Source organism: Equus quagga, chromosome 12 (assembly GCF_021613505.1).
Source record: "Equus quagga isolate Etosha38 chromosome 12, UCLA_HA_Equagga_1.0, whole genome shotgun sequence".
Lineage (NCBI taxonomy): Eukaryota > Metazoa > Chordata > Mammalia > Perissodactyla > Equidae > Equus > Equus quagga.
Window position 1 is genome coordinate 30,995,161 of NC_060278.1, and position 14,195 is coordinate 31,009,355.

The window sequence follows — 14,195 nt, forward strand, 5'->3', positions numbered from 1 at the left end:
AACAAAATTCCGTTCAAATCCCGCTTGACCAGCACCCACCCACCAGGCTGCAAATCGCAGGGTCTTCTCTCTCCAGTGGTGTCATCTTCTCACAGATTCAAAATGTCATCCTTCTCCCTAATCTAACTGCAGAGGAGACTTCTGAGGGAGGATGGCGCTCTCCTAAGGCAGCTTCCCTTTCTGTTCCTGAACAATAGACACCATCCTACTGAAACTTCAGAAGATGAGGAGGCGCTTTAAACCCAGTGATTGGATCCCAAGGCTGCAGGAAACCTGGAATTTTCATGGTGTTTGCAGACAGGCATCCACCTCCAGCAGAATAGAATCACCTGACATCAATGCCTGAGAACCTTGTTAATTCATTTTAACCCATTTTCTCCTGCGTCTCACATTTTCATTTATTCATTCAATGAACATTTCTTCTGGCCCTGCTGAATGCCAGAATCTGTACTAGGTTCCAAGGGAGGATTTTCCAGGGGAGAATTCAGTGTGCTCAGCGTGCATTCCTGGAGATGGAAGGTTTCTCTCTGGTTCCCCAGCAACTTTCACTCCCCGTTGAGTCCTGCTTCCCTGTGAGCAATGCTCCTGCAGCTGCACTGCTCAGGCAGGAGAGAAGCTCTTCTTCCCCAACAGTAAACAGGACCCCTCGTGTAAACTAAAACAGAGACCAGTGCAGAGGCTGCGTGTGCCCGTGACCCGAGGACCATGATAAGGTGCAAACTCTCTCTCCATCTATCCCCAAACCTGCAGTTCCGTCATTAGAACGTTACATACTCGTATTAATCGATTGTTCCATATTCTACTTCACATATTTCTAGGAGACAAATGGCAAATTAATATGTTTCGCAGTTATTTTACCTGTGTTCCAGAGCCGGGCCCTGAGGTTTTCAGGGCAAGCACAGAAGGTTCATCTGGAGCACAAGTTGGGAGGCTTCTGGAGGGGAATCCTGGTGGAGGACCACAGGAGAGGGTGATGGGTTAGCACAAAACAGGAGCATGAACTTAAAACAGGAGGTGGGACCAGTTTGACCAACTTGCCTAGTTCAAGGTCAGATGTCTTGAGCGACACGCCCTCAGTCACTCAAAAAATATCTGTGGACGCCTTCCGTGGGCCCCGCAGACACGGGGACGCCCAGCTCTCCTGAAGGCACACAGAAGTCCCTGCCTGCGCGAGGTCTGCATTCTGGTCAGGAGAGAGGGACAATCCAGCAAGTAGGACACCCAGTACTGAAGATGGTGATAAAGGCCATGCAGAAAATAAAGCCAGACCAGGGAGTTCTAGACTGTTCTAGGACGTTAGATCTTGGGGTATGGTAAGTGCTCCATAAATCTTTGTTGAATAAACAAACAATTAGATGAATGAGTGACAGGCTGTTTCCACCCCAGGTCCAAGTAGCCCAAACTGAGCCAGGACAGCACTTGATGACAAGGATAGTGTGGAACAGAGGAGGGCGTGGGTCGGGGGCAGGGAGTGGGGGGGTCTCCTCAACACTCTATAGGATAGTATGCCTGCCAATACGTGTGAACGCATCACATGTGAATATCACAGGTCATTACACACATCAGAACAGCAAAGGGCCGCTTTGCTCCCATGGGCATGCCCGGTCAGCCTCTGGAAGGACCACTTAGCAGCACTCACTTGACCTGAGATGGGCTGTGTGAATAGATAAGTCTATTAGGAAGCTTACAGCAAAAAATATCATTTTCACACATTAGCCAGAGCTCCATTCTAAAGGGAAATAATCAAATTTAGACTCGCAAACTCAGTAACACTTTGACCTGCTCTCTAAACGATTATTTATGTCATCAGTGCTCTACTTTTGGTTATTAAAGTATGTAATTCATATAAGAGACAAGAAATTAGCCAAATTTCAAACAGCATTGATAAAGACGTTAGTGTTGAGGACGAGGCTAACCATGTCAGGTGAGGAGAGGGTGACCTTGTAGGAGGTTCGATAATACTTTATTTCTAGTTTTCAAATGAACTCAAGTCAATACCTTAAATAATAAAAGTGACATTAGAAAATAAATAATAATGATGCTAGACCCAATTGCCTTCAGAAATGCAAGAGTCAACAAACACCTACGGAAAGCCTCACAAGTTGAAGAGAATGACTGCGTCCTGAGACGCACTGACTCCATCATCAGATTTAAACTAATCATGCTAACTGTATCAAGCGTGTCTTCACATCAGGCCCCATCCTGTGTTTACCTCCTTGTCGCATTTAATTCTCACAGCAACCTCATGATGATGACGATCATCTGCATTTCAGAGATGAGGAAACTGAGATCTAAAGTGGTCGGGCGGTGGGGCAAGATGTCTCAACTCGTAGGTCTGGCACCCTCCTGTGGCTTGGAGTCTGCCCAGCCCTCAGGGAGCTGACCATCCAGCTGGTGAGATAAGCACACACGGTAAAGACCCAGCTCTACAGATGATGACAGTCAAGCGTGAGGCACGGATGGTAAACAGGGTAGGAATCAGAGTGTTGAGGTGAGGGGCACAGGAAAGGCCACACAGAGGAGGTGGTACCTGGGATGTGCCACGACCTTGCTGTTCTCTCATAAACAACTACCAGGACCTCTATACCGTGAAGACCTAAACGAGACACATTCAGGACCATCAAAGAATTTCAAGTAGGAGACATGGAGGGGAGACAGCCAGGGTCATACCTCCTTCCAGCAGGGCATAAAATCCATCTTCTGCGTCAGACTTCATTTTCAAGACAGTACCATCAGCTGTCGTACGAGACCTGTGAGGAGTGGGTTCAGAAAGGACTGTCTCGAAGAACGAAAGCACCCTTCATTCACGTGAGCTCCTTCCCCTGAGGAGTCCGGTGCAGGTCTTTGAAGAACGTAGTCTCATCACAGGAGCCCTGGCCTCACCCCCTCAGAGGTCCTGTGGCCTCCAGGTTACGTCCCAGAAGTGTCATGTGGTCAATGGAGCCCCGTGGGGCTGGTCTCGCTTCTCCTCCTGCTCGCTGCCCACCTTACACCCTCTCACCTCCCCCCAGGATTGTGCTCTGGCCATACAGACCAACATGTGGTTCTGAGAGGTTCCGTTCTCTCTTACCTCCTGGAACTTTGCATAACCTCCACTTGAGAAGAGTGATTTTGCCAACAATTTAAAGGACAGAGTGGTAAATGTGAGAGATGGGAGGTGGTTGCAGAAACTCAGATGGAAGCAGATGTGGTGAGAGCAGGGATGGGAAAGGGAGGAATGAGCAGAAGGTACACTCTGGAGAGCAGAGTGAGGGAGATAGGTAAGTCAAAGTGACCCCAGGGTTTCCATTTGGACCCTTGGGTGGGTGGTATTAAATGGGTCAGAGAAACACTGGGCATGCCAGTTTTTGGCAGGAGATACTCGTCTAGTTTTGAGCAGAAATGTCTCTGAAACAACTGGGATACTGTCTAGTAAGAGCGAGGAGTTTGGCTTTCGAGTCAGAAGAGAGTTGGCGATTAAGAAGTTCAGGTGCCTTCAGACCACCCCACTCCAAATGAGAGCCTTGTCTGTAAGCAGGATGACCTCAGGCTTTGTTGTCCAAATTGGGACACTCTTATGAGTGATAAAATGCTATTAATAATTACACCAGACAGACAGGGACAAACTGGGACTGACCAGGGCATACTGGGGCAGACTGGCACAGAGTATTTGCTGGGGAGACCAGGGTAAACCAGCAAAGAGATTCTGGAGAAGCTGCCCACCACAGCCTCATCCTCACTGTGAAGTCATAGCCCCAAAGCTGCCCTCAAATGAGGAAACGTGCACCCTGCAGACAGACATTGTGCAAGTTAAGGAAGACCTGAGATACCAGCCACGCTGGCCCCCACCCAAGACAGTGAACAGCACGTTCTGAAGTACCATTTGCAGGATGTGGACGATGCTGCATTATTATGGTGCAAGAAGTGGGAAGCCAGATGGGCTATGAAGAGGCAGGCAGCAGATATGGTTGATAATTCGGGTTCCACATGCTGTGATAGCTTGTGTATAACATAACCATATTTCAGGGACAGAGTGCGTATTAGTCAGGGTTCTCCAGAGAAACAGAACCAATGGAATAAGAGGGAGAGACAGAATGATTATGGAGTGTGAGCAGTGCCACAGTCTGCCCTCTGTAAGCTGGAGACTTACAGGTCTCCAGGTCGTGTAGTTTGTATTTGGAAGATCTGAGAACCAGGAGTGCGGGAGAAGACGGACGTCCCTGTTCAACAGCCAGCCAGAAAGACAGACTCCTCCCTTTCTCCACCTTCTTGTTCTGTTCAGGTCCTCCTTGGATTGGCTGAGGCCCATCCACACTGGGGAGGGCCACCTGCTTTATTCATCTACCAATTCAGATGCTCATCTCTTTCAGAAACACCTGCAGACACACCCAGAATTAATGTTCGACCCGAGGTCTGGGCACCCGTAGCCCAGTCAAGTTGACACGTAAAATTAACCGGCACAAATGCATGATTCCGTGCTCCAAACCTAGTGATCTTGAGTCAGTGGTGGACGCTCGTGAAGCTGCTTACTTACTGGCCGGAGGGATGATTTCGGTCGAAGGGTAAGAGGTGTCTGAGAAGAAACGGTCATGACCAGAGAAAACTAACAAGGGTAAACTTTTTATAAAACAGAAGTAGAACATAAAACTGTAAAATAAAAGGATGTCTCCAGGGAAAGAGGACAGGGAGGCCAGAAGGAAGGTGCAGACCCAACACAGTGGAAGAAGGACTTGGGGAAACATGTCTACAGGCACAAGAAGCTCAAGACCAGCGGAGAGTTCGTGGTTACTATGCGGAATTATCATATTCCTCATTGTGTCTGTGGGTCACTAGCTACAGTCCTCACAGCACCTGTGTAGGTCCACAGGGTTAAATTTTATTTTGTGAGAATTTCCAGCTTCAAGCTGGTTCTTTAATAGAATTCCTGACCAGAATCACGGTCCAATCATCTCTTGTACACTTTCTCATCTACTCACTGATGCTCAGAGCCCAAGCAACAGACGCTCTTGACCTCAGCCCCAAATTCCCCACAATTTAATCTATGACTGGAGCCCTCGGCCACCTGCTTTCGCTGCCCAAGAACTCCCTCAGCTCCCACAAACGGTCCCACATGGAAATAACTACTTACGGCGTCAGAGATGAACACCATGAAACCACAAGTCATGGAGTGGTTCATTTAGCCTCAGACAACTGGAGCTGGCATCAACCTCGTCCCAGGGCCAACAGCTATGGAGCACAAAGGAGCAGAACATCCCAGAACTGTGGAGGATTTTCTACAACAGACAGTGCCCCCCAAAAATTAGGAAAGGGGGCAGGGTCTATGGGACTGAGCGCCGTGAGGGTGACCATGGCTCCTTTCTATGTGTGAAGGCTGGCAAGTGGATCATAAGTTAAATAAAGCAAGAACACATCTATTTTCCCATTTTGAGAAATGCACTCAGCCAGTGTAAAAATTTTAACCGCCCAGAAAATTCTAGAATGCAGTTGCTACCAAAAACAGATTGCTGCCTGGCCACACGCTCGGCACGTTGAGCAGACTCAAAGGTTGTCTGCTGAAGGAGGGACTCTGGTGACCTCCACTTTGCTGGTTGCGGGGGAAGGGAAATCTTCTGAAAGTAGCTGCAGGCTTTCTTGTCCCGTCTCAGGATGTGAAATGGCCTCAAAGAGCGTCACACCCGGACTCTGACCTCCTGGCCTCACCATATTATCTGTTACTGGCATTGACCTGCCGGTGTCCCAAATAGACAAGGGGGCATATGACCATGTCCAGACTGGCTGGCAATTAGGTTGGAACCACTAGTTTCTCAGCATGACCTGCTGTCCTCACAGTGAAGTGATGGAGACTAAAGTGGCGCTCGAACTTCGAAGTTCATGGGAGGGACAGTGAACTAACTTAGAGAATGACATCACCCACTTCTACACGCATCCACGCCCAGAGGAAGCATAAAATGAAGAAAGCGTTGAGACTTTGCAGAACCATGGCAGACAACTTGGAAAGCTCCGAGTCTAAGTGAAGTGTGAACGCGCACCTTCAGATATATAGATTTTTAATTTAAATACACTTTCTTGCAAAGAGTCGCCTTCCTCCGTCAATCACCTGTCAGACCATCTGTGTCTCTGCCCGCTGTTCACATAGAGCATTCTGGAGGGAGCCTCTTGGTTTCAGGCTCTTCCCCTCATTTCCAAAAATAATCCCAGTTCAGCTGAAATGTGGTACATACGTCAAGCCCAAAATGTCTGCATGGTCTGCGAGAATGCTCATAACACTGTGATGATGGCTTGGGCTGTGTCCCCTGCTGCGATGGGAGTCTCAGTGCTGTGACTTTGACAGGAAGCCATGCAGGAGAACAACAGGCCTTAGATATTGAACCATGAGAAAAGGATGGGTCCCCTAAGATATCTCTAATTTTTGCCGTGCAACTCCTTGAGACCCGTGTTTCTAGTTCCTGCGACTTACAAGTCATATTTTCACATAGATAGTTATTAATAGTTCTTGTAGCTGCCAGGAGCTGGCTGCACCCTGCACTTTGGGATTACTTCCAACGAAACTTGGGAACTTTGAAAAGGAATTTAGGATTGTACATTCTCTGATTCCTTTGAGTCTTGAAAGGATGAAGAAGGCTCCCACTCTTCCACTCCAGCATTCCAACCACTCACTTCCAGCCCCTGCCCAGGCATCCCACCTGGGAGACCCCAAGATGCTAGTGTCTGCTCGCGCAGGTGAGCATCCCTGTGGCAAAGCAGCTGTGTGCATCCTTGTAAAGAGATCTCCCCGGTTCACTCAGGAGTTTCAACTCCTTGGAGTACACACGTGGAACAACTATTGTGTTTTTTCCATTTTTCTCCTTTTAACCACACTCTGTTCCCTCTCCTGCTCTGTTCCACAACAAATCTCAGGCAGAGTTCATCACTTTGTAGTCATTTTCGATCTGTGAAACCCAATCTGGTCCGGAGTGAAGGTTACCATCTCATGATGACTCTGAGCCCATCCAGGGATGAGGAAGTAGGCAAGAATCTCAGTTTAATTGGCCAAAGTTGCAGTGCATCCACTAGGAGACTCCAGCTGGCTGCCATGTCCCCTTAGTAACAGGAGTCCAAATGTTGGTTATCCCCCAGAGCAGGGCTGACTCTGAAGACCCGTGTCTGAGCTTCAGACTCATTTTGAATGAAAATTCTCTCTGTCTCTGTCTCTCTCTCCCTCTGTCCCTGTGTGTGTCTCCCAGCCTCCTTCCTGCTCATCTCTCACAATCCAGAAGTTTTATGTTTTCTGCCCTCTGGTCTCCCAGGGCCCCAATTCAGAATCAGGGCTCAGTGCCCACGGTAAGGAGGATCCACCCACACAGAGGTGCCATTTTTCAGAAGCTGAACCAGCTCCTGGCACTACTTAGAGCCTTTGCACATGTCATTCCTTCTGCCTGGAGTGGCCTTCCCCACCCTTAGCACAGACAATCCCATGCTCATCTTCTCAGCAGAAGCATACTTGGCTCTGGAGCCAGACCTCCTGGTTCAAAGGCTGTCCCTGTGCTTAATAAGTGGTGGGCATTATTATTATTAATACTATTAGCTATTAGGTCTCAGCTGACCAGTCACCTCCTGAAGGGTGCCTCCCCTGACCTTCCAGCCCCCTGGCCAGGCCAGGTCTCTGTGCATTGTTCCTCCTGAACATCAGAGGTTGAAATTATTGATTAGGTGTGCATCTATTTGAATTCAATAAAGATTTATTGAGTGAATATATTAGTCTGCTCAGGCTGCCATGACAAAGGATCACAGACAGGGCAGCTTAAACAGCAGACATTTCTTTCTCACGGTCCTGGAGGCTGGACGTCCAAGGCCCTGGAGGCAGGGCTGGCTCCTCCTGAGGCCTCTCTCCTGGGTGTGTAGACGGCCGGCTGTCTCCTCCCTGTGTCCTCACGTGGTCTTCCCTCTGTGTTTTTGTGTCCTAATCTCTTCTTATAAGGACGTCAGTCCTATTGGATTAGGGCCACCCCAATGACCTCATTTTATCTTAATCACCTCTTAAAAGGCCCCGCCTCCAAATACAGCCACATTCTGAGGTCCTGGGGGTTAGGACTTGAACTTGTATTTGGGGAGAGGACACAATTCAGCCCATACAATGAGTGAGTAACACACTGCAGGCTGGCCACCTGTTTACTTGGACCCGTTCGAGGCCACCCATGAGTGTCATCTGGAAATTGCCAGGAGAGAGCCTCACCTTCTTGTGAGAATCAAACCTTCTTGTGTGTTAAATCAGTGCAGACCCAGAACCTTTTTTAAAAAAAATGTTGCCTGAACTCCCTTATGTTGTTCATAGGATGGTAGCTTGAAATGGTGTTTTGAAATATGTGTTCCTGAAAATCTGTGAGAAAAATTCCTTGCCTTTGCTCCAGAATGTTGCTCCTGTCTCCTCCCTGCGTGGATGTTCTTACTTCTCAGGGTAGCCCACCTGTTCAAACTGATTTGCATTTGTGTGTGGATGGAAGCAGCATCTATTAAAGACAGCCCCATACTCGAGAAGGATATAGGGCTATGAAAAGTGGGTCAGGCTTGAGGGAGGCCATCTGTCAGAGTGCGCTTCGGCAACAAGAAAACATAAGAAGGGAACTTAGAGAGCTGAGGTTTGTAGCCTGAAGGTCCCTGCAGAGCTCTGTGGCTCCAACTGTCACCGTGTCTTCTAGTTATGTCATTGTCCAACAGCGCTGGCTGTGCCGGAGGCGGGCGTGTGCGTGGCCCACAAAAGCGGAAGACCCAAGTACGACACCTCACTTCAAATTGTTGAAATAAGGACAGAACCGAAGGGCACAATTTATGTAATTTTTTAAAACAAGCTATACCAAGAAATATTTAGTGCCTTTCAGGAGGCAAAGGATAAGGTCAAATTCCTAGGCATTTTAGCAATTATAGTTTTTATCAAAAGTTCCAGCAAACGTATTACGCCACATGAATGGATTTTCTGATAACTGACGTGTGCGCATGCAACAGAGGATTTTTTTTAATTTTCATCTTAGTTGGTAAAAATTGTTCATAAATTGTTTATAAACAAAACAAAAAATAGACTCCAAAAATATTGACCTTTTCAGAGCTCCTCGGGTCACCATTGCGGGTGAACTGAGTCTTCAGGGACCACCGAGGCGTGTGGCTGGGCACACCGTGTTGATTCTGATCCATCCTTCCACTTCCTGTGGCTCCATCTCCACTCTCCCTCCTCACGTCTCCCCTTGTTTTCATACATACAGTCATCTTGATATGAATCCCAAGATGTCGCCAAACGGCTTTATCTTTGAGCTGGTCATTTTTCTCATTGCAACGTCAAAGCCTTTTTAATATATTTGCACTTTCAAATCTATAAAACAAAATTTAAAAAACACCCAAGTCCCTATAAGTGGGGACATGACTGCATATACGATTTACTCTCTCCTGGTAGACATGTCTCTTTAACATCCATCATCCTACGTTTTCTTTTGTACAGATTAAATGACATTTTGTTCCATCTTCCACTTTCCCTTTCTAGATTAAATAATACTTCGATGCTTGCTTCACATGACTGCCTTTCTTGTCGAGTCATGTTTTTTATCTTTTAATACTTTTAAATAATTGAAGTAAAATTTACGTACAGAAAAACGTACAAACTGCATGTTACAGTTCAATGGCAAATGCATACACACGTGAGGCACATATCTCGATCTAAATACAGATGTTTCATCATGACAGAGAGATGCCTGCGCCCTTCCCAGCCAGTCTGCACCTGGCCCTCAGGGGCAACTCGCTGCCTGATTTCTTTCACCAGGGAGTAGTTCTGCCGTTCTGGCACTGTGTATAAATGGAATTACATAGCACATTCTCTTTTGTGCCTGGCTTTTTTCACTCAACACATTTTAGAGATCCATCCATATCATAACATATTTTAATACTTCCATCTTTTTTATTGTGGAAAGTATCCCATTGTATAAATGTAACACAATTCATTTTTCTACTCTTCTGTCAATGGCCACTTGGGATGCTTGCAATTTTGAGCTTCGATGAATAAAATTTCTCTCAACATTCTTGCTCAAGTCTTTTTTTGAACTCATATATTTCATTTGCCTAAATATCTGCAACTGGAATTGGTGCTCATAGAATAGGTGAATATTTAACAGCCAAACATTTTCCTTTCTGCTCACATTTGCATCATCAATCTTCTTAGTTTTGGATGTTCTAATGGGTGTGTGTGATGTCTCGTGGCTTTAATTTGCACCTCCCCAACGTGCGACACTGTTGAGCACCTTCCAATGTGCTGACTGCCTATAGCATATTTTCCTTTGTCAAGTTTCTGTTCAATTATTTTGCCCATTTTTTTCAATTTGGATTTTTTTGTTCTTTATTATTCATTTGCAAGAGTTCTTATATTCTGGTAACAAACAGCTGTCTTGACTGTAAATATATTATCCCAATCTGTGGTTTGCGTTTTGTTTTCTTAACGGTGTATTTAAGTGAGCTGAAATTTTTATTTTGATGAGAACTAATTATTTTCTCTTATAATTAGTGCTTTCTGTGTCCTGTCTAAGAAATCTGCCTAGATGAAGACCATGCAAACAGCCTCTTATATTTCCTTCTTACAGGTTTTATAGTTTTAGCTTTTACGTTTAGGTTTATGATCCATTTTCTGATACTTTTCACAATGGTATGAGATGGAGCTCAAAATTCATTTTTTCCAAGATGGTGTACAGTTTTTTCAGCATGATTTGTTTGAAAGACTTTATTTACCCCACTGTATTCCTTTAGATCTTTGTTGAAAATCAATTGATCATACAGGTATGATTCCATTTCCAAATTCTCTATTTGGTCCATTGGTCTATTTATCTGTGTTTATGCCCTTACCCTCTTGTATTTGTTCTTCGTTATCAGTATTCTCGACCAATGAGATCTCATATGGTTCCAGGGAAGGGCTTCTGACCCTGAAAATGCTTCCCCACATGCTCCAAAAATATGTGAAATCACTTCAACAAGAGCCAAAGTCATTTATTTTACAGTGAGTAATAAGGTTTATAATGCAAATGCCCTGGATCATTTCAAGTAATGCATTAAACATGGCGTGCTGAGCCATGACTAAGGGCAAACAGACCTATACTGAAAGAGACCCCTGATTGGAGGATGGCACCAGGCCCGCGCCCACACCAGGGCCAGTCCAGGCTGGCTGCATCTCTCTGGGATCACTTTCAGGCTGGTTCACGTCAGATGCTCTGGGCCTGAGCTGGGCAAAGATGCAAAGGGCTGAGGGCAGGGAGCACCTCCCTTCCAGCCACCTTCTTTGGAGAAACACCTTCTTCTTGCAGACTGTACAAGGAGAGGGCGGGGAGGCAGCAGGAATTGTGGAGAATTCTGTTAAGCAGCTTCTCTCAGCATACCCAAAACGTCCAGAATTGAGTAAAGTAAAACTACGGCCTCCATTTTTCATCAGTAAACTGCATGAAACCAAACCTTCAAAAGATGACTGATACACAAAGACTAGAACTAGTTGGATATTGCAGCTCTGCTGCCATGGAATGAACTGAAAGCAGATGCCAAGTATCAAGGAAACAACTGCAAAGAAAGGCAGGACATCAAATAAATTTTGTTGTAATTTTTCTAAATAATAAATGCATTTCCCCACCCTCTTTTCTAACGACATTCTAAAGGTGTGGTCTGTCCTTTCTGAGGAACAATTATTTCTCACGCAGAGCTTACGTGCTTTCAGGGCTAGCTAGTTTTCTTTTATGAAGGAAGGGCAGCAGTGGAGAAGACCTGGGGTCTCAGATGAACATAATGAGCAGCAGAAGTTAGCAACTCTGTGGTTTCCTGGTTTGTTTAAGCCAGCCCGTGAAATCTGAACTCCACCGCACTAGAGGACTTGGACGGGTTACCAGAGACAAAGACGCAGGGCTACCAGACGAAATACAGGACGACTCCAGTTAACTTTGAATTATTTTTCGTTTTTTAAATGGTGGTAAAATACACGTAATACAAAATTTACCATCACAACCACTTTTAAGCAGACAGTTCAGAGGCATTAAGCACATCCACACTGCTGTGCGACCGCCACCACCATCCATCCACACAATACTTTTCGTCTTGCAAAACTGAAGCTCTGCCCCCATTAAACACTAACTCCCCAGCCCCCTCCCTCAACCCCTGGCAACCACTATTCCACTTTCTGTCTCTATGAATTTGACTACTCTGGGACCCCATATAAATGGAATCATACAGTACTTGTGTTTTCGTGACTGACTGATTTCTCTCAGCATAATGTCCTCAAGGTTCCTTCATGTTGCAGCATATTGCAGACTTTCCTTCGTTTTTAAGGCTGAATAATATTCCATGGCATGTTTATACCACATTTTGCTTATCCATTCACCCATCGATGGACATCCGAGTTGCTTCCATGTTTTAGCTCTTGTAAATAACGCTGCTATGAACACAGGTGTACATATATCTCTCTGAGACTCTGCTTTCAATTCTTTTGGTAAATACCTAGAAGTGGAATTGCTGGTTCCATCATGGCTGCGTCATTTCACATTCCCACCAAAAGTGCACGAGAGTTGCAGTTTCTCCACATCCTCACCAACACTTGTTATTTTCTAGTTTTTTTCCTTTTTTATAACAGCCATGCTGATGGGTGTGAGTGGTATCTCACTGTAGTTTTGCCCATCATTTCCCTAATGACTGGTGATGTTGAGCATCTTTTCACGTGCTTATTTGCCATTTGTACATCTTCTTTGGAGAAATGTCTATTCAATAGTAATAAGTATTACTTATTGTGAATTTCAGATAAACAACAAATAATTTTTTCAGTATATGTATGTTCCACACAATATTACAAATGTATGTATACTAAAAAAGTATCTGTTGTTTATCTGAAACTCTGTTTTAAGTAGTTGTCTTGTGTTTTCACTTGATAATTCTGGCAACCCTAGAAAGCGAGAGCTTTGGTGGACCTAAAACAATCTTTAAATATTTCACAGTTTCGCTAAGGTGAGCTCTGCAATGGTTTAGTGTATTTTTGTGGGTGTTTGGCTGGTAGCCCTGCTTTATTACAAAATTGTAATTTCATTTTGCGATGCTCCAGACTAAATCATGTGAGCTCTACACTCTCTGTGTAACATTATTGGGCTGCCTTAATGAAATTATAACTCAAGCAAGAGATTTCATTCCCTTGCAGTAAATTAGCTTGGGCCGTGAGGGTTCGGGGAGAGCCAGCTTCCCTGGGCTTATTCTTCTTGTTCAATGGAATGAAGAACGAGCAGGCGCTTTGTATCTGAGTTATTTATTGCTCTCTTTGAGTGAACATTATATTGTTGCCCGTCCCTACTGGAAACAACGGCTGTTAACAGGCTCCTGAATGAATTTCAGTGTGAACTCCCCTGGCCTCTGGAAAGCTTGGCTAAAGAGAAAGCAGGCTCAGAGTGGAAAGAGAAAGAGCAAGGTCCAGGCCCAGGGCTGGACGCCTGCAGGCTAACGGCTTATAAAACCGCTAGTTAAGGTTTCCACAAGAAATTGCACCTAGACGTGCGCCAAAAGGGGGCCACAGCAACAGTCTTCCTCTCTGACGACAGAAGCAGACAAAAGCAGCAAGATGCAAACAGGAGCCGCACTACACATCCCACTCTCAGGTGTCGACAGCTTCCCAAGGGGAGACAAAGGGGCCGCCATGTGGCTAAGTGGCTAAACCTCTGGCGACCAGGGTCTTGGGCAGCCTAACCTGCAGGAGCTGTAGGAAATGACCCTGCTGCCCCCTCCCTGGACCACGGTGGACAAGCATGGCGACATTTCCAGCTGTGGCTTTTAATAATGCAGTCAAGATGCACGTGGCATATAACAAATTGCTCAGCCTTGCAGGGGATGAGGACAGGACGTGAGAGGCAGGGATCTGGGACTGAGCGCGGGCTCCATGTGGTGTGTCCCAGGCGGGCTCTCGTCTGCCCTCGAGGAAGTTCTGCTCGGGCACAAGCACTCCTAACTTCCGTGGTTCAATTCAGTCTGTGGAATCTCTAAAACAAGGACCTTTTCTTTCAACTCCCTTTATTACTCATTTTTTCATTTCTCCCGATTATACTTCCGACCTACAATTCCTTAATCTCTCTGTTTAAGAGAGAAACTGCTGAGACCACGGTCACAAGTGGCACTTCCCACACAGGTCCATTTCCCACCCTGGGCTGGTCTGGCACCCAGGACACCAGAGTGCTCCTGCCTCTACTTACCCTCTA

The 14,195-nt window shown here is 45.9% G+C and overlaps 1 protein-coding gene across 1 annotated transcript in view; it reads left to right on the forward strand.

The window, feature by feature from the left end:
• Positions 1 to 14,195, forward strand: part of ADARB2 (adenosine deaminase RNA specific B2 (inactive)) — a 235,975-nt gene that overhangs the window by 80,539 nt on the left and 141,241 nt on the right. The window contains exon 2 of the mRNA XM_046677998.1: positions 11,838 to 11,887. Coding sequence (XP_046533954.1) covers positions 11,838 to 11,887 — 50 coding nt within the window. The remainder of the gene's footprint in view (positions 1 to 11,837; positions 11,888 to 14,195) is intronic.